The sequence below is a fragment of the Lytechinus pictus genome, chromosome 2 (assembly GCF_037042905.1).
Source record: "Lytechinus pictus isolate F3 Inbred chromosome 2, Lp3.0, whole genome shotgun sequence".
Lineage (NCBI taxonomy): Eukaryota > Metazoa > Echinodermata > Echinoidea > Temnopleuroida > Toxopneustidae > Lytechinus > Lytechinus pictus.
The window spans coordinates 30,467,850-30,489,236 of NC_087246.1; the positions used below are offsets into that span (position 1 = coordinate 30,467,850).

At 36.4% G+C, this 21,387-nt stretch overlaps 1 protein-coding gene across 1 annotated transcript; it reads left to right on the forward strand.

The window, feature by feature from the left end:
* Nucleotides 1–1,333: 1,333 nt before the first annotated feature.
* LOC129254421 (leucine-rich repeat and WD repeat-containing protein 1-like) lies at nt 1,334–20,746 on the forward strand. Its single transcript, XM_064115281.1, has 16 exons — nt 1,334–1,441; nt 4,249–4,388; nt 4,723–4,965; nt 5,311–5,424; nt 6,552–6,704; nt 7,430–7,619; nt 8,232–8,458; nt 9,418–9,538; nt 10,068–10,174; nt 10,610–10,820; nt 11,381–11,450; nt 11,922–12,062; nt 14,151–14,284; nt 14,628–14,786; nt 15,260–15,363; nt 16,935–20,746. The coding sequence occupies exons 1-16, from the start codon at nt 1,429–1,431 to the stop codon at nt 18,042–18,044; spliced, it is 3,237 nt and encodes a 1,078-aa protein (XP_063971351.1). The 5' UTR covers nt 1,334–1,428; the 3' UTR covers nt 18,045–20,746.
* Nucleotides 20,747–21,387: the final 641 nt, after the last annotated feature.

Sequence of the window (21,387 nt, forward strand, 5' to 3'; positions counted from 1 at the left end):
TAGGCATTATTGCAGATCTAACGTGGTTTTTTTTTTTCAATGTACGTTTACAGATGAAAATATAAGACATTTTTAAATTCATCGAATAATAAGCATGACCACAGAATGATATCATGCACCGGTCACACATATATTCCTTGTTCTGCTACTAGAGGGCGTTGGCCTATTTTGACACCAATTCTCTGAAATATTATCTAATTTGTTATGGAAGTTATCATACCGTTGTAATCTCGGAAAAGGTATTTTGGAAGGTACTTCGGGGCAATCTTCTCGACACAAACAAAATGAAATAACCTTTTCCGATCCAGGTCTTTCATGGTCTATAGTATTCCCAGGGACCCTTTTCGAGGTGCCCTTGGGAAAATCTTGGAGCATGAGAGGGCGCTAAGTGTAACCCTTTCCACGGGAGGGGTGGTGTGCAGAAAGGCAACAAAAATTTAGTTTATTATTTATTATCAGTGCAGGTTTTTGTCAAAAGGTATCGACTTTACTAGAACTATGCTTCTCTGCAATGGGTATAATTGATTATTATCATACGAGTGGTTGAAATGGGTCACCTAGTGTCTAGAGGTGCTCAGTGACAGTGACCATGAGATGCCCACAACACAGCATCTCACATCGTAGATCACAATTAATGCACTGCAGATCAATTAAAACCATTCGCCACTGGACACACACAAAAAACTATCAAGCAAACAAACAAATTTCGACTTCTCTTATCAATGACCTTCTTGTACATAAAACATACATGACTGACTGATGACTAATCTGCCATCTGCAAGAATCTTCAATCCTGAAGGAGGCAGATTTAACCTGAAGAAGAAGAATGGGCTGCAGCTACGTTATCCAATTATACTGATTTTTCCTGATTTATTAGGATATAATTGAGAGTGAAAAAATGTGTATAATTATTTTTCTAATTGTTTTCTCATCCCTTTTCATCCAACACACTTTTCCATTTCATCATGGAAATCAACGCATCTCGTCAGTAGATTCTTGTCCTATATCTGAACCATTTTTTGCGATTTAGAAAGGCTCATGATTGCCACACTTTTTCATAACCTATACTTAAAATCTCAAATGGTGGCAGCAGATAGCGCTACGTAGTCTATTAAAACAAACCTTTTATAAATAGATCAGAAATATATCTATTGAAAATTAATTTTTATCGAATATTAATTAATTCGAATTGCATTAAAAAATATTTTTATTTTTCATATTGATATTATAATAAACTTAAATTGTTTGAGCTACAGATAAATAAGAACAGTATTCGTTTTTAATCAAAATGTTTGAGAAAAATTCTAATTCTATTTAGCGCCACCAATGTTCGCCACCTGTACATCCTTTTGTGAGCGAGACGGTGAAGAAAAACGCCGTCGACACAAAATCAACCCGGAATTTGAGGGAAATTTCGCTTCGTTCAAGATGGCATACAAAGGTGAGCTTAATGTTATTGATGAATCATATATTTTTGGTTCAAATTGTATACCTTTCAGAGCTCGTTTATTGCGGATTGACATGTTGTTTAATGTTTGAATCGTGGTGGTGTTATTTATTTCACTCAATTTGCTGTGCGTGAGTCGTGGGGGACTCCGCGTCCTTTCTGTATTGAGTGCATTTTCAGAGGCCCAAACGCCTGTGTGCAGAGAGCTGTGTGAGCGAAGGTCGAGAGTTGGGCAGCTGTGTGCAGTGTTGAACAGTGTGATTGGAGTGCAGTGTGGGTGTTTGCTTGCATGGTGTGCAAGCCAAGGCGTGTGACGAGAAGTCCTTGTAGTGTACTTTTGTAATTTACTTGGTGCGTCTGAATTACATGTAAATTCATGTCTCATTTCACACACATGCACACTAATTCCCGCCTGCTTCCCAAGGCCAAGTTGAATTTGAGGCTGCCTCAGGGCCAGGGGCTCAGTCAATTTATTTTTTATCCCCTTTTACTTTTTTTGGAAGTTAAATTTTGCCCTTGCCTTGAAAATATGGAATCTGTGCCATATTTCCACAGCACGCCGTAGCTTAGACAGCTGGCAGCCGTCTGTTTCGAGGAGTTTTTTAACATTTTTTTAAATTTTTTATTTCTCCTCGTACACAGACGGCTCGCTATCGTGCAGCCACCATTAGAGGACTTGCAATACAAAATCCCCCCGTCGGGGCTCTTCAATTTTTGTCTTTAATGAATAAAATTTTTGAAAATTAACGCGACCAAAATGCAAATTAATATTCCCTCTTGGCATTAATTGCCAAAAAACAGAGAAAAATCAAGTTAAAAGGAACAAAAACAGTGACTTACCTCGGCTGTCGCGCAAATTCACTTCCCCGTTTTATCTGCTCTTAAGTACATAAACATATGGCCATTGAGTCCCCTGTACAGATCGCGCTAGAACTTCGGTCTCTGTATTTGGTGAGTGAAGCCAACGGAGTTCAGCTGAACAACCAACATAACAGAGACTGAAGCTTTTGGTCTAGCCGTAGCTTACAAATGCAATGTAGCTCAGATTAATTATTATTAAAGAAGCGGGTCACTGAAAAATGTGCTAAAATCACTCATTCACTTAAGTCTTAGTTATAATATATCTCCATGTGTGGCAAAATAAGGATGGCTGGCTATGTTTGGCTTATTTTCTCTTTTTCTTTGGGACAAATGCTTGATTTTTTTACACTGACAGTTTCTATACACCTATTCGTCATACAACTTGGCTCTTAAGTAAATTTGATTCTTTAAAATATTTTTTTAAATTAAAAATAAAGATAAAAAATGACAATTTTCTTGCCATATTATTTTCCACCAAAAGAGGGCGTAAACAAAAATATGCCAAAAATTCAAGTTTTTGAGCGCTCTAGTGAATACAAAAATTATTCCCAAGTTACTAATGAAAAATAAATTGCAACTGTACGGAAATTAGTAATTTTGATCACAAAAGTGTACAGCATTGGCATGCCATAGTCCAACCTGTAGATTCCCCACAGGCAGGGTGGTTGCAGTGAACAAGTGCTAAAAAATGAAGAAATTTGTGGTGTTCCCAGTTTGTGATCTTTCTCACAAATTTAGGAGTGTCTTCAAAATGTGGGAATCGAAGGACCGCTGCAACTTCTGGTTGCATAGGTGGTATTGCACTGACTTTTGAAAGGCCGGTGCATTATGTCAAATGAACAGCGCAGGCTGACGTATCTTGGCCGCAAAACATTTAGTCAGCATTCATCCGAACCGTCGTATCACACATACGACAGTGCAAACCTATTTCAGAGAAAATCAACTTCGAAGTTTACTATTATTTTCACACTTAGTTCCCCAGCCTTACAACATACATGTATTCATTGCTAGAAAAATACATAGTTGAAAAAGACCCAAAAAAAACAACTTGACATTGATATCTTTATTTTTACACAAAACTAAGGATCCTAGAAAATATCGCAAAAGAGCTACATGCTTGTAATTTCGGTTTGAGCGGCTTAGATTTTCCCTGTACAAAAAGGCCAGAGGGATAAAGCAATACAACGTTTTGACTGACCGCGATTTCAATGCGCACGATCAGTCAAAACGTTGTATTGCTTTTTACGTGCAAAGTCAATGCAGTGCCCAGTGCCGATATGACGGTTTGGCTGACCACGCGCATTGAAATCTGTGTTACAGTACACATTTCCTATGGGATTTGTGCATTTTATTAAAAATTTGTATGGCATCGCGGTGAAAATCATCTCATAAAATAAAATAGATTGCTGCCTAGAAATTTAGTTATGAATAGAGTAGGACTTGTACTTTTATTTTCTGCAAAAATCTCAAAATATATTTTTTGACCAAAATTGACTGATACGACCGTTTGGATGACCGCCGACGATTTTATGAAATATTGAGATGGACGTTGAAAATTAACATTGCTATTAAAAATAGATAAATATGTTCAACAAACCTTGATGCAAATGTTATGTGAAGAAATTTTGATTTAAAAAAATGCAGAAAATCTTAACAGTCTAATTTCAGGCAGGTTACTCTACTGGTAAAATCAAGGTGTAATAAATACTGTATTTAATGAGAAAATATGGTTCTTGTATCGTAATGCATTACAGGATGGAACAATTCAATGTGCAATTTTGTCACTAATGTACATGTACAGGTTAATGATGTACTAATTTTGTGTGAATTGTCCTTAGTGTTAATTTACATGAAATGTGTCAAAACTCTCCCCCCCTTTTTTTTATAGCATTTTTTGTCCTTAATATTCGCAACATGATGTGCTTTTTTTTATGTTGTAGGCAGTCGGATGACTGGCACAAGCCGGGTGTTTCCATGTCCTGACCCGGATGCCCCTCCTGTCATTCCCACCAAGATCTTCTCGAGCAGCACCATCGTTGAAAAAATGATGCTTAATTGCAGTGGATGTTCCACCCTTCCGGTAAATATTATTCCCATTTCCATGGTCAAGTACACCCCAACAAAAATTTGACTTAAATGAATAGAGAATATCAAGTTAGCATTATGTTAAAATTTCATCAAAATCGGACGTATAAGAAAGTTTTACAATAAAGACAGTGTTTACCCACCCCAAGTGCTATTAGGAGAAGATGTTTACAATAAAAATTTAAAAATATTGAGTTTATAACAAAATGTTGTGTTACAATTTGGGGGCTTTTCATTTTTTTGCACATGTGATTGAAAGAATATTGTAATTGTGTTTTGGTGGTAATATTCTTATTAATTTGATAATATTCTCTTTTGTCCTCTTCCAGGATATTGTGCACCTTGACCTGTCCAACAGGCGCATCTCTACCCTTGACCCGGCAGTGTTTTCTCGCATGAGCAGCCTGGTAGATCTGAACCTGACCAACAATCGCCTGACTGGTTTCCCTCTCTCACTGGGACTGCGTCACCTCAAGAAGCTCAACTGTAACACCAACCTGCTCAAGTCTGTCCATACCCTGGAGCAGTTCCCTAGTGTAGAGGAGCTTCACATCGAGAACAACGAGCTCACTGTGAGTGAACTGATTAATGTAACCCATCAACTACCAAATTCTCCTAATCCCTTATAAGTAGCAATAAAAAACACTTTACATAGGAAATTTAAAGATTGGATTCTGTTGGTAATTTTATGCAGAATATGATATTCATGTTCATGCATGAGTGAGTAAAAAGAATTTGAAGACAAGGTATAATTTTCCTGGTATCACATTGTAATTTGTTCCACATATTTTTAAGTGAAGGTGGAGTTTTAGAGAAATTTAATTTACTGTATTCATAATCCTTGCTATTTCTTATATGAACATTAAACGCAGTTGATTGTATTTCATTATTCATATTTATTTTACTGTCTGGTTTAGGTTGCTGACCAATATATTGCAGTCTACATGCTTCCCAAGTTGAAGGTGTTGAACGGGAAAGAAGTTGATCTTCGAGAAACAATCCTCAATATGGAAGAGACACTGCAGGAACAGGTTTGTATACGTATTTAGAGAGCATTTTATGAACAAATAACTCGGGATTTCCACCAACTATTTTTTATAAGCTACTGAAATTCTTGCATGTGATATACCAATCTTAATGCAAATTGGTCGATGAAAATCACTGGCAAGATGCTTGATGAACTCTTCTCCCCCCCACCCCTTAAAGTCATGATGAGTTTACTGTTGGACCTTTTGTTATCATCTTTGCATTGCATACATACTATAGATAGGATTGGCATTGTGAATGCATTGCATGTGGGATGTGAAATCTTTGTAAAAAAAAAGCCTTTGTGTTGTGTTCTTAATACCTTTGAACTCTGGATTCCATGGCTCTTCTGTGGTCTATTATGTGAGGTAGTGCGAATTAAAAAGTTGCATCCTTTGTTTCTTTTTAGCAATTCCACATGGGTTTATGGTTCTTACAAGCAGGATGTGCCTTGTTCACCATTCTATTCTTTATAGCTTTTTGATTGGGAATGTATCACAATGATTTGTTAGATATCCTGGACTGGGGAATATTGAAGAATAGTCCATGTGTTTGATAAAAATGCTTCTTTGATGATTGAAGATGGTTCTTTGCTGTTTATACGCAATCAATATCACACCTATTCGAGAGCCTTTTATATACGTCTGTTATCATAGTGTGTAAATGGTAAAATGTATGTGTAATGGAAGTGGTGTAGTAATGGTTATTTAGTGGACTGTTGAATGCAAAGTAACTTTGAAGCACAAACTGAGTAAACCAGTGGTAATTTTAAACCGCTGGTTGACTCCCCTTTTATATAGCCCTCACTACTGAGATGACACCATGACCATGGCATGCAGCAGGATATTCTGATTACGGGTCATTGTTCATCGGAGTCTTGATTTCCTACAGACCTTATATACCTTTTCTCCTCTGCCTAGGAAGCATTCCAACAAGATTTTGAATACATTGTAATCTGATCTTGTTTAAAATCACCCACATGTATCATAAGCACCCTGAATATATTACAAGAGAATCAAGTATGATCAGTTATATGTGAATCCTGTAAGTCCAATCACCAATACCTAATTGAAGATCATTTTGAATGTGCTGATATAAAGGGCCCTATGTCTTTTCTTTCTGTTCATGACAGGTGCATATCTTGTGGGCGGAGAGCTGCGCTCCTCTGTTGAAGGACCCAATGAGCAAGGCAGAAGTCCAGATGCTGGAACAACAGTTCATTGAACTTCTCAAGAATCAAGTTCAGTTTGGACCTGATGCTCTCACAGATTTCACTCATCACATGGTAATATTTAGATGTTGTGTATGTAGAATATTGTCGCCTGGTTGTCAGAAGGATGGTAGCTTGCACATGTGCAGCAATTTTGCAATTCCTGTGCTGCTGGCATAAGAGCAAGCACATGCTACTCAAAATATACAGTTGGAGTTGAGGCCCCTATGCCTAATCAACAGGACCTAAAACTTTCTCATATGTACCCTGCATCTTTATTCAAGATGCAACACTTTGATGCAGTCTTATAATACTCCCTACACTGGTGAAGTAATACATAAAACATGTATAACACAATATTTCCCAAGAAATAAACATTTTTTTATTACACTTCCAGAAATTTATTGTCTGAAGTTTTCAGATCATGGCAACTTTGCCTCGTTTCAGTTGAATCACAGGTATCTGACTGTTTACGTTGGTAACTGTGTTAAACATGGACTGTCAGATAAAACATCCAACAAGTCCATTCATGAAGTGCTCCCTAGGATAAAGTGAAAGAAAATTAATTAACAATTGATAACAAAATTGAGAAACCTTAGCTGATTACAAGATTTCTTGATTTTATGTGTCTCCCTTATTTTTAAATCTAACCAAATCAAAATACTCCCTTATTTTTAAATCTAACCAAATCAAAATATTGATTTGGAGCATGTGAAAATGTATTTGATAATTTGTTTTCCCGATTTACACCACTTTCATCATATGTTTATGATAATGTTTCTTACGTCTTATACCCATAGCTCACTGTACTGGCTGAGAAGTGTGTTAGGCAGATGACTGCTCATCTACGTAAGATTGCTGAGCCCGGTACACCCATATCCAAAGTTCAGATTGTTGTAAGGAATGACGCTGGAGGGTCTGCATCCAAGGCTATGAGCAATGGAAGTGCAGCTGCACTGGCTAAATCTATGGAGAAACGACAAAACCAAGGTAAGTTTTATGAATAATAATAATGGCATATTTACCCAGGGTAGCCACTTCAGTTCCGAAAATTGTTCTCCCAACTATTATTATTACCCCGGCTTTAGCTGTGCTGCCTAAGCGCTCAAGCATTCACCTCACCTGGGTTGAGTGCAGCACAATGTGGGTTAATTTCTTGCTGAACGAAAGCACACCTTGGCTAAGAATCGAACCCTCGTCTCTCAGATTGAAAGACGAGAGTCATAACCACTAGACCATAACACCCCCATGAATGAATCAATAATCAATGAATCAAGATTTCTTTCAAATTTTGATAAGTGGTGTTGTACAATTTGAAATTACTTTACCCTGTTTTGCCAGGCCTACCAGTGTGCGAAAATACATGTATGTCATACAAGAGAAATTTGGCATAACAAGCATGGCACCCTGTACACAAAGCTCAATGTCCATGCCAAAGTAAGAGTCAAACAGGGGGGGGGGGGGGTGTGAAAAATTTGTCTCGGTCAGTAGCCCAATTAAAATAGGGTTATGCATGAAAATGACTTGTTAACAACAGTATCACTATCATGAAATATATGCATTCACTGCAAGACATGCTAATTGTTATTTGTACTTCCACAGCACAATCCAGTGAAGAGCCTGCCCAGAAGAAGGCCAAGGCAGTACAGGGAGGTGCCACCCCTAAGGGCAAGGTCCCTAAAACATCGGCAAAGAAAAAAATGATAGAGGCCCAGAAGAGGCAAGAAGCTGGGGTAGTTGATGCGGATAATGACAACAAACCAGACGTCAAACAAGAAGAAGAGGTGGATAGTGAGGACGAGGAAATGGAAAGCCAAGATTCTAATCAGGTGAGATGATCTTCTTTCTTCATTTCTGCTGTCCGATCAAAATTTAACGCAAAACATGTCCTTAGTAGGGCTGCTTGATTTCAACCGTATTTGCGGTTATGACCTTGAACTTCAATAATTAGACAATACTTTGTAGATGAAATGGTCATGTTTAGGACATCAAAACTTTTCAATATGCAGCGAATCACTGGCAAAATAAAACACAGCTATCTCTCATTCAGGCATTAGTGTTCTTGTCAAAGGGCTGTGACCTTACCAATTTTTTTCCCCTTTCGGTGTCCCATTGTGGTTTTGAGTGCTACCATATATACTCATGCCTCTTTTTGAATATTTAGGCCCATATTCTCAAAAGACGTTTCAGTTGTACCATGGTACAAAACTTTGGAATATGCAGATATCTTGTGTTATTGTGCTTTCATTAGGTGCCCTTTGCCAAAAGCCCGCATTTAAAATTAGACTTTGTACACAAATCTGCAAAGTCCATGGTGTATTACCAGGGTACAATTGAAACCTCAGAGAATTCAGGCCGTAATGTTCAAAGATGGATTTGATATTTCATGCATTATATTCATACTATATATAAAAAAAAGTTCAGATAAACATCTATCTGAATTTCTCTTCCAGCTGTTACAAGCTACTGAAAATACATGCTTCTGATTGACTGAAAGCATATTAGTCAGTGAATATCACTAAACACATGCTTTATTGAAATGCTCCCCTGTTTGACTTGAATAGGGTGGTAAGAGTGTAATTAAACTTCTTTCCTTGGGTCCCACCAGCTCTGTGACACAAAGATACAGCCATTTGTTCATTTGTAAGCCTATGGCAAGCCATGGGCTTAAAATGGCAATCAGTTTTAAATATTGAGTGTTTCTCTTTAGGTTACACCCCCTTTCTGATAGCATATATAAAGAATCTGTGTTTTGAATTTGAAATATTTTATTTTTGTATTTTTGAAGGAATGTGGTATTGCATATGAGCCTGTTCATCTTTTGAGATGCCATTCTGTAGACAACGATCCAACAGACTGCAAGACCAATGTATGGAAATGTGCTTTCGAACCAAACCCTGAAATAGAAGGTAAATTTGCTTTAAGTTTAACATCATTTTTATAAATTCGATGACAAAAGGAATTTCGATTAAAAAAGCAACATTGCAATACAATCTTGTTACATATCAAAATGTTCAATAATTGATAAGCAATGTTCTGGGCCCACTTGGAAAATAGTTACGACCAATTCAGATCAATTAACACAGTTTCTGCAGAATGATGGTATATATTTTGATAGGCACTATTGATAATGAAAAAATGTATTAATAACATCCTTATGAAGGTAACAATGACTAGAGATACCATCACTTAATACTGGAAAACAGTTACCGGTACATGTACTTTAAAATGAGGATGTTACTCTGTTGCGATTCTTTTTCACTTGCTTTGACTATTTTTACTATCTGTTGTTTTTTACGGATTGTTTTAGATGTTAAATATTATTTCTGTTCTGGTGTATTTTAGGGAGTAATTTGTGTTCCAAGTTTAATGTATCATTTGCATCATACTGTCAGGGGACAAATGGATTATTGAAGTGAATTTGATGTACTGTAACAGGTGCAAGTAAATGGACGGTTGCAACGTGTGGCAGTAACCAAGTGTGTGTCATTGACTGCAACTCTGGAAAAGTACTCAAGAAATATCAACACACAAGAGAGAAAGAGGTAAGTTTCTTAATTGTCTTTCTGATTGTTACTATTCAGTTTATGATTGATTTGTCGAGATTATGTCAAACCTACTTGAGCTCAAACTGACATTAGGACATGCTCCCCACTAAAAATTTCCACAGAAGAATGCAAATATGAAATTTGCATGGTTGTACTCTTAATCACCCATTTTCTGCTTGTGGACAATAAAAACTGATCTTCATATCTAGGGTTCTTTTGTTGGAGAATGGAATTTTTTACCTTTTTTTTTAATGAATCATTGTAGCTATTGCAAGAGTATCCTTTACTTAATTTATCATCTCTTCCTTGTCTTTGTTTTAAAACTCACACACTTTGTAATGCATTCATATTAATTTCACTGTGTTGCCTTCATGGACCTAACCATGATTCCCAAATACCGTTCATTTCTGTTGATTCATATCCATTGTACAGGAGTTCTACTGCATAGCGTGGACCAAGCTTAGCGTCATCAACGAACAGCAACGCAGACCAACCACCGTCCTTGCTGCAGGAGGAGTACGAGGTTCCATCAAGCTACTCCACACCACCCAGTTACTCTGCTATGCTGAGATCAAATGCGAGAAGAAAGGCAAACCAGTCAATTGCCTGCTCTTCCATCCAAAGAGACCCACATGGCTATTCTGTAAGTACCATAGTTCTCGCTTCTTATTTGTACTTGAAAAATGCATTTGAATGATTTTGTGATTGGGTTGTTGTTGTTGTTATTTTGAATAGGCAAACTAGTCAGTTTTGACTATTGTTGCCTTGTTAATTTGCTTTCCTCTTTTATAAAACAGAATAATTTTGTTGTTGAAACTGAATCTAAATTCAAACGTGAGCAGGGGGCTTCCTTATGTTGGGTTTTCCTTTCATTCTTATCTTTAAGTAAGTGATTAATTTTGGGACAGGTTAACAATTAATTTTAAGCCACCTCATTAGAATTAATTTGTTGATACCTTGACTATAAAACAAGCCCTCGAAGAAAGACAAAAGTTCTAGAAATATATTACCCTGTTCATATACAGTCACTCTGAAAGAGTAATATGGTGGTTGATATAGGGTTTTGAGTATTCCGTTGTCAAGCAATCTCTCATGGTTAATACGAGGGAGTGACATCACTAGCGTGCATGTATTGTGAAATGAATGATCGATGATTTATATGAAACCTTGTCTCCACCCCTTTTTGTACCCCACTTGATCCAGGTGGTTCAGAAGACATCACCGTTATCGATATTGGCATTCCTCAAGGAGCAGATCTCAAGACAAGACACAAGTAAGTTCATATACCACCGCATATGAGGTAAACTTGGTTTAAGTCCAGACTATGGCATTCTATGGAATGCTAGGTTTTATCTAACAATATTCATCAATATTCCTGACAAATGCTAAGGTAGAAAAGAATTCATTCAAATTCATCTTTATGCTCCTCTTTTCTTTTTTACTTCATCTCGTTGTCAAATTATTTTCTTTTTAATATACTTTTCACTTCAGAATTGAGATCTTTACTGGTTAAAAATTATATGGCTGTAACGGCACTCAATAGTGTTTGTAGTGTAACATTCACTTTGATGAAGTAGATCCAACATTATTTTCTGCATGAGTGGAAGCCTTGGGAAGGCCTTTGATACCTGCAAATCAAAGTGTAATACCAGAGATTCTGCTAATGGGAATAGACCATCCCCATCTTCCTCCTACAAGAAACAATCATCTATCATATCCTGTTTTTTTTGTATACTCTAATCAGGAAACTATTCACATTGGAAGCACCAGGTAGATGTCTTGGTTTGGTTGTCTGCCCCAAGTCTAACTTTTTAATGGCTGGCTGTGACAATGGCTGCTATGGATGGGATATAGATGTCAAGGGACCAATGTCCAAGAGAGAAAAGTGAGTATTTAAATTTGATTGAAAATCACTAATACACTAAATCTTGTAAATAAAGACTCCCCAAGGGAGGCAAGAAAATGTTGAAAAGGTTGTAGTTTTCTTTAATTAAAGAAAAGTTCCTTTACAGATAAATGTTAGTTGTAGTTACTTAAAAATTTCAAAACGAGTTTGTACAGAATTGTTTTAAGTGACCGACCACCCAGGTGTCTGTATGTATTGATAAAAAATCAGTGCCTAAGGATTCTGGAAGATATTGTGGATTTGCTGAGAAATCAGCAAAATAAGCATTTATACTTAAAGCATTGTCAGGTCTTTTTCAAAACAATAATAATACGCTGTCCCGCATGTGCCTATCTGTGTTGGCAATCTTAATTGTGATTGTTTTTCAGCATAGATTTCATGACTGGACAAAGTTCATTTTATGTAACTTTACCAGAGTTTGATCAGGGATATAGTTGACAATTAACCTTGGTTATACAGACTTTCTCATAAAATCAGTGTTAACTGCAACTACTTCCATATATCTTTAAATCCTATTTCAATGGGGAAAAATTATTTAAAGGAAATCCAACTTGTGGTCTCTATAGACAGGCGGTTCCTAATGTGGGTCTGACTGTATATGTACCATGATAAGAAAAAGGAAGAATAGGCATGCCACGATGTTGTCTCCACTTGCGAGTGAATGCAAATTTACTTTCTGAGTAGTTGTGGAAATTATATTCAATATTTAATTGATTGATATTTCAAAAAGTTCGCCAATGAATTCCTAGGACAGCGCCCCAATATTGCAAGCCAAAAAGATAATTTTATTATATTATATATTTGTCTGATGTATATACTCACTGTATGTTTAATAGGGGTTACTTGTAATAACTATGACTAATCTCATGACTATTAACCTAGTTGAATATATAACTTATTATTTCATGTGGGATTAACATTTGAATAGTGAAAAAAGTGATATTCCCTTTCCGATTACTGATACTTTATTTTAAAAAAAATGTTCACAGGCCTAATATTATAGTCGTTATTTGTTTACTTTGTCATTATTTGTTTACTTTTGTTGTAACATCCCTCTCCCCTCCCCCTTCAATCTATCTGGCCTAAACTTATTGCAAATTATGATACCTAGTGGGTATTTTGATTCTTGTCATTCCCGGGGGGGGGGGGGCCATAATGGCCCCCCCTTAAGATCTCGGCCGCTGATTGCTCGAGCGACGCAAAAATTTGCACGCTGGTTGTGTGCGATGTAATCTACAAAGCTGTATGGTAAAATTTTCCAAAATAATGAGATTTTATTTTATATGAATTAATTATGCTAATTTATGCATAAATCATACTTTTTGCTCTAATTCACTAAATAAAGCTCCTAGAATGCTAATTTTTGGTTAAAATATTCTTTGTAGCATTCTTAACAATCGCAATTAAAAAAACTTCAGTTTGGAAATCAATTTCTTATGTATTTTATTGTTTTATGAATTTCTTATGTATTTCCTTGTTTTTTTTACTTTTTGTTTTTTTATTGTTTTTTCAATGGAAATCGTTCAAGACTTAATTCTGATCATAAGCAAGGCAAAATTAATTATATTCAATCAGTAAAAGTAGAAATAATGATACATTTATGAATTTTGGCTAAATACACAATTTGCATTGGATTTGTACATGAAATCACGTTTGTGAGCAATTTTGGGTCTGACATGCACTTACATAATGTTGCGTAATGTCGTAACCGCGTATCCGGTCGTCACAAATTTGGTCTCAAAATTTGCGCGAGACTTGAAAGTAAAAAGTCAGTGAGCGGCGAGGTCAAAAAAATTTGCGCAGCGGATATATCGCGAAAATTGTCGAGGGGGGGGGCATTATGGCCCCCCCCCCCCCCCCCCCCCGGGAGAATTAGGGTTAAGATAAATCCAAAACCTTTTTTTAATGATTAAAAATGTTTGAGAAAAGCCTCACTGTTTATTTTTTAAGTAGAAATGTTTTTATCTTCTCCAAGCCTGCTGGTAATAGTTCCTTTGAACACCCCATCCAAAACTTCATGCCTTATAATACTGCTATTAATTGCACATGTTTATCTATATATTACAGAAGCCACAATGTAGAGTTTCTGTTGCCAAGCAAGGCAAGGCTAATGGGGGATGAAGAAGAGGAAATGGAAGAGGATAATGAGAAAGAGGGAGACATGATCGATGGACTTGCTCTCCTTAAAAATGATCTCATTGGTGAGTATTGCAATGTAATGTATTGGTGACTTCAATTGTACCGTTTTCTGTTCAGTGTTTTTTGTGCAACTGGTACATTTTTTTAATTTCAAGGCTGAAAAAATTAACAAAGTATGTTTATTTTGGGCTAAATTTTCGACATTAGATACATTGAGAAGTCCCAACATTGTCTTTTATTAGGCGACTAGATTGTTTTATTTTGACTTTTGAATATGTCTTTAGACCACTGGCAAATGATAGACCATAATCTGAAATCTACATAATGCTGCTGTATAATTATCTGTGTAATGTAATTGCAGTGGATATGTCATAAATATGATGCATGTTTTGTTTATCTACACAGCAAGCAAAGTGGCCTGTGATGGCGCTATTCACGTATGGAGTCTGTCCAAGTCTCGCAAGCGTCAGGTACCTGGTAGCAAGGAGGTTACGATCAATCCTCATTACACGTTGGAATGGTGCGACTCAGACAGTGTATATCTTGACATTGGAACGTGGCCTGGTATGTCTCATTGCTTTTAGTTTGTCATTGTATTTGATGTTTTATAACTAGTTAAAAATATTTATATTGGACGTTGTATATCTAGACATTCAAATATGGCCCGAGCATGTCGAACTTGCTTTTTTGAAACATAGGAGCTGTTGAACTTGGATAGTGTCTTATTAAGGGCAAATCCACAAAATAATCATCTTTTTTTTCTTTCAACCATCATTTTTCCATTCGTACTTCCCAAGCCTTGATGAATTGAGAGCATTAAAAAGCAGAAAACAGCGCAAAATGAAGGAGAATCATATGCACTTTACACAGTTATACATATATGGGACTACACCCAAATTGTTGGCATGGCAGTTTAAGTTGTAGTTATCTTTTATTATTGTTTATGTGAGGGCATTCAAAGAGCAATCCTTTTCACAGTAATCTTCCTATATATGATAAGAATGAGTATCTGTGTTGCCTTTGTGTACCTTTTACAGGATGCGGAGTATTGGTCAGTGGTGACGATCAAGGAGAGGTCTGGGTCTACGATGTCAGCAAGAAGTTAAATACAAAGATCAAGAAGCCAGTCAAACCAAGCCAGGTGAGTTGCAGTCATTTGCAAAGTGACGGTTGGAATGTCTCTTGATGCATTCTTGGTCTTATTGTATAGTCATGGCCGTCTTGAATGGTATCAGGGAAAACAAGTTACACAGGGGCTAGGGGCGATTTATCCCCCAAAATGCAGCTCAAAAGAGCCCTGGAAACTAAACAAATATGAGCCCTGGAAATCCCACTTCATTGCAATGATAAAGGGGAATCCAACCCAAATAAAAACTTGGTTTTAAAGGAAAAAGAAAATTCAGACAAGTTGATAGGTAAAAGTTTGAACAATATCGGACAAACAATAAGAAAGTTATGAATTTCTAAAAGTTGTAAATATAGGTAATCACTATACCCATGGAGACTTCAAATTGGCGGCATATGTAATGTCATAGTGATGGAAGGCAAGGACTACTCTTCCATGTACTCCATTATATAAAATGGCGAAACTGGCATTTTTTCAAAAGTTTTACTTTAAATTATATTTTTCTTTCATGAGGACATAAAATAATATACTTACCTGGGTTATATTTAGGTTACTGCCCCAGGGGAATAGGTAATTAGGATTAAAACACAAATCCCTGATAATTAAGTACATGGCCTATGGGAGAGTTGTCCTTGCCCCTTGTTATAATTTACTTACCCAGTTGCTAATATGAAATCTACATAGTCATAGGGATCTCAATTTTAAATCAACCATAACTTTCTTATTGCGTGTCCGATTTCTTTCAAACTTTCACCATTCTGTTTCATTTATTATTCTCCTTTCCAACACAACATTTTATGATCAAGTCTGGATTCCCCTTTAAAGCTTTTCCAATGTTGCAGATTTAGGCAGTAAGTTGTGAAAAGTAGCCCCCCCCCCTCCCCAAAAAAAATTATTTAAAAATTTGCCTGAATGGTATGCACTATGCAGTCTCATTAATGTCACCATGACTGTTTTTCTTATGTGCACTTGAAAAGGGGAATAAAAGCAAGGCTCTGTATGCAGACACAAACTACAGCATGTTAAGTTCAGTATCTTGAAAGAGCACTTCTTCTGGAAGAAGAAGAAGAGATATTTCCTGTAAAGTGCTTTTCCTGTAAACCTTGCATATTGCCTACTATGAATGAGCATTCAGATTTTGATCCTCAGAATACTTCTTATATTATATTTTTATTCTTATATTTGTCAGTGGTTGATAACCAATGCTAGTTGTCTTGGTGTATAATCAATACAACGGAAATTCAAAGTAGATAAAAATATAGAAGTATATATGAGAAAATAGGATGATTGTTCTCTTCAACCAGTAACATGATCGTTGAATAAAACGAAAGAAAATGTAGCCTTTGGATAATACTTTAATGTTGATAGGTAATTGTTAACTTTTCTGTCTCAACTCCTTCCCTGTTTTCAAAACTTTCTTTAAAATTCCACTTTGGGATTTTGTTGGCTTTTTTGTTTGCTTTGGGTTTTTTTTTCTCTATGGTCACAAATACATGCTAAATGCAGTTGGTAATTGTCAGAATTACTGTGATGTATTTGTACTTGGTAACCTGATTATCCTGTTCATTTTGATTTCTCATATACAGCTTCTTCCTTGGCCTGAAAACAATGAACAAGAGATGGAGGAGGAAGAGGAACCCAAGGTCAAGGAGATATCAGATCAAGAAGCTGAAGCAATCCTCAAACAACGGGAAGCGGAAGAGGCAGCCGCCAAGCAACCGGAGGAAGAATGTAAAACCGAAGAGAAGGCTCAAGAACAATCTTCCGATGCCACTGTTGAAAAGCAGGAAACGGCAGAAAGTGCAGTGGCACAAGTTTTAGAGGAAGTGGTTACTCAGGTTGTGGGCAATGATGAAAAAGAAGAAGCTGTTGTTGTGCAGGAACCAGCTGATCAGCAAAAGGAGGAGAAACCAGTCGATGGACAGGAAATGGATGCAGAAACTGCAAAAGAAGCAGTAGAGACAGCACCAAAAGATGCCAATGAAGGAGAGGTCGCAGAGGAAAAGGCCAAGGAGGAAGAGGTTGCAGATTCTTCCAAAGCAGCTGAGAGTGAACAAGAAAAGACTGAAGAAGCAGACAAAGCAGAGGCAACAGAAAACAATCAAGATGCTAAGGTGGAGGAAGTAGAAGAGAAGCTGGGAAATGAGGCAGCAGAACCACAAAAGAGGGGGAGAGGACGACCTAGAAAGTATGTTTCTTCAGTAGCTCCGAAGGAAAAACCACCGAGTACTCCATCAGGAACAACAAGAGGAAGGGGTAGACCAAAGAAAACATCAATTTCTAATGATGGTAAAGACTCTGAAAATCAAAAAGATCAGACACCCAGAGCAGCAGCACCCGGGTCAGCAGCTCAGACTGCAAGGGCAAGGAGGGAAGCAAAGATCCAGGAAGCTGCCAAAAAAGCCAAGTTGGCTCAGATCAAAGCTGAGAAGAAACTCGAGGAGAAAGCCAGGAAGAAGGCCGAAGCAGAGCAGGCAAAGGCAGAAAAGGCTAAATTGAAAGCTGAGAATGCCAAGGCAAGGGCTGAGATAGCAGAATTAAGACAATCCTTGAAAAAGTCCAAAGGGGCTGAAGAGCTTATCCTGGCTGACTCGGAAGAAAGAATCATCGTCAATGACGTTGCAATCAGCTCTGACTGTAAATTCATTGTCTCTGTTACAAACAAGAACCTGATTTGTGTGTGGCAGAGAGTATAATCATAACCTGTGTTTTTATTTATAGATACCGACTTACCGTATTTAGAATTGATCCTTATCTGCAACCCAAGAGGACAAAATGTTACACACTGCTTTGTAAATTTTCTTGGATGCTAGAATTGTGGCCTTGGTGCAAAACTGACAGAATACCTAAATTACTTGTTCTAGTATGAATCCTGTTGTATAGGGCTTAATGTAGAACTTTGATCAGGAATGTTTTAGTATCAGGACCCTGTTTCATAATGGTTGTCATCAATTACAAGTTGTCAAATAACTTGGGTGTTATTATTGGTTCGGAACACTCTTACTCATTCTGTGGAATCTGTCTTTGTATTGACAGTTGTCATTGATAGCTTTTTTATGTGAAACAGGGCCCAATTGTTTTTTTATCCCAAGGTTACATTATGCCCAAGTCCTTAGGTTGAAATTCTCAAACCTCATGGTTTGGGGGTTTTATTCTGTGTTTGAGTTGTAATGAAGCAAGCTACATGTACATGCTATCTTGTTGGAATTTTCTGAAACTTCGTCATGTACATTCTTTCTTCCTTCACTGTCTTTTTTCACCCCCAGAACACGTGACATAGCCTCTAAATTACTGCTTATGAGCTGAGGCATGAAGAATTACATTTACCTCCCAGTGCTCTATAGTTTTCACTACCAAGAAATGAAAATAATTATGAAATCTTATCTGGATGCAGTATTTTAATTTTTTTTATGAATATCGGATGATTGTGTTATAGATGTAATATTTTAAATTTTCTTTCCCAATATGGAAACTTTCTGGAAGAACAAGAATTCCTCAAATTGAATAATGCATTGATGAATTACTTTTCTAAATTATATTTATTTTCTTCCAGTTTAAAGATGAATTATTACAATGAATTTCAATTATACTTTGTGTTTAATTCACTCCAAAGACAATCATGATTTTCCTCAAAACATCAATTTGTCTTATGTCCATCTATGCATGATGTTTGGTAAACATGGTATATGTTTGCCTATCAATGTTTTTTAATGTGGTTATTTCAACTTTAAAGCTTTTTTTTTTTAACTGTTAAAAATTTGCTTTAGAAGTTTATGATCATTTTATTACCCTTGAAATAATTTCATAGTAATTGTAATATTCGGGCAGTTGAACAGTTACATGTTGGCACATTGTTAGATTGTACATTTGTTACGCTACCATTCTCTCTTGTAATTTCTGCTCATCATCTTTCATCAAATACTTTCAATCTTATCACTTTTATTGCCCAAGCAGCAGCAATGTGTTTATTTTTAGGAGTGTTTGTGGTTGGAGTTTCTATTTTATATTTTTAAGGAAGTATCAGCGATTATTTTCTGGTGTTCAGATTTTATACTGGTCATAGGTTTGCCCGAGATTGTTAATGCAATGTACTTATGAAATTAAATTTTGACATGATTTTGTAATTATTGGGGATATTGACCCTTAATGATCTGGACGACATAACATTTTTTAAAAATTCCCGCTGACAAAATAGTCTGCCAAACCTTCAACTTGGAACCTTATTGAACCGTGTATCTTCCTGGAATCACTCCACACTGTATATTATGTACGACCATAGGTAATGCCAAACGCTTCATAGATGTATATTAGGTTTTTACATTCCATATTCTTGTCAAAACTATTAATGGATAGAGAGAGATACAGAGAGAGAGAGAGAAAGAAGGGGGGATTTTCCTTGGAAAATGAATATGTAGCCCTTTAATTTCTTTGTTTTGTTCCATTTTTAAAAAACCTTCTGGGGCTTTGATTGATTCAAACCACTCTCAACTATGGGAAGCCAGTGACGACATAAGTCTTCATGCCCATATCAAAGTGTAATGCTCTCCAAAATATAACATTGTTGGTTCATGTTTCCCTGATTTCACAAATTGGGTGAACAAATTCATACAGACAATATGAACGCCTTGGTGAATTGAAATATGTAAGACAACCCTACCCATTAATGTTTCAATCCCTGCGTTGCCATATTGATAGAGTATAGCCGAAATTTTTACTCTGTATTTTGATTACAATGCTACACATTCTTGAGACAATTGATGGCATTGCTGGCTTTTCATAGAGGAGATTCATGTTTGTTATTGTATGAGATGGTGCCCAAATCATATCCTTGAATTACATGCCAGAAGTGTTTTGTTGTTTAAGGTGTGACATTTTGATGGTAATTCATCCCTTTTCTTGTCACGTTTTATTCGTTTCATGTATGCAATGTTTAGAGTTAATACTTGAAGGGAAAGTTTCACTGCAAATAGAACCATAATCATGTAAAGGTTTTAGGATTCTTTTTTAATGAATGTTTCAAGGGGAGATGTGTTTCTTTTAGGTGTGGTTTTGATAAGATTGTATGTACAACATTTTTAGAGTATCTGATGGCCATATCATGTGCTTGTAAATAACACAAAATTGCCTTGGTTGGATTCAGCTGGTTGGAATGTTGATTTATATTTTTGTTATTTAGCTATCATGTTGCTCATCATTAGAATGTTTTAAATCCATATGAAGAGTGCATGTGTTTACCCGTTGAATATATTTGATGTTTTTTTTTCTTAAAATCATTGAGGGGTTTCTTCAGATTATGCTGTTTATGTACTTCCCATGATGATGTTGTATATAAAGACTTGAACATTTAAGTTCATGTTACAGCAATTGTAATTAAAAACACAAAAATTTTGAAACCTTACAGTTATTGTGTGCATCTCAGTTATAAATTGTACCTTCTTGGTTAAGCAGGGTTCCCAGCCCATCAGGGAATTTTTTTTTTTACTTTTTCCAGTCAGGGAAAAATCAAGGAATTTGATTTTTTTTAAATACCTCAAACAGGGAAAATGCCTCATATGAGGGAAAAATCAGGGAATTTTGATTGGCCCAAAAGTCGAATGCACGGAAGTCAGTCAGACTCTGTTATATTTTGTTGCATATCATATCAACATCCATTGAATGACTGGTTATGGTGGGTTTTTTACATGTAATTCACTGCAACAACATAGAAAACATGCAAAACTGGGAACGGGTTTTAAATAATTATCAGGGAATTTTTAAACTTCAACGGGAATTTTTTTTGTTTTTGATAAGCTGGGAACCCTGTTAAGTATGTTGCATCTTTCAATCAGGAATTACGTAATCATCTTCTTTTTATGAATCCTCACTTTCATAGACAAAACAAAGGGAAATATGGGAAAACTGCTAAGCCCCTTTGAATCTTTCCCAAAAGGTGCTATCCATCTTTCATAGCAGTGATCCCACATTCCCAGTTGTTTTCTATTGAAATGTGAAGATCAGTAATAAGAAGCTGCCCCAACATGAAAGGTTCATTTGGTAGGA

Coding starts and splice junctions, on each gene's coding strand:
- LOC129254421 (XM_064115281.1), top strand. Junction 6,705..7,429: donor CAGATTTCACTCATCACATG/GTAATATTTAGA, acceptor TTATACCCATAG/CTCACTGTACTGGCTGAGAA. Junction 11,451..11,921: donor GATCTCAAGACAAGACACAA/GTAAGTTCATAT, acceptor TACTCTAATCAG/GAAACTATTCACATTGGAAG.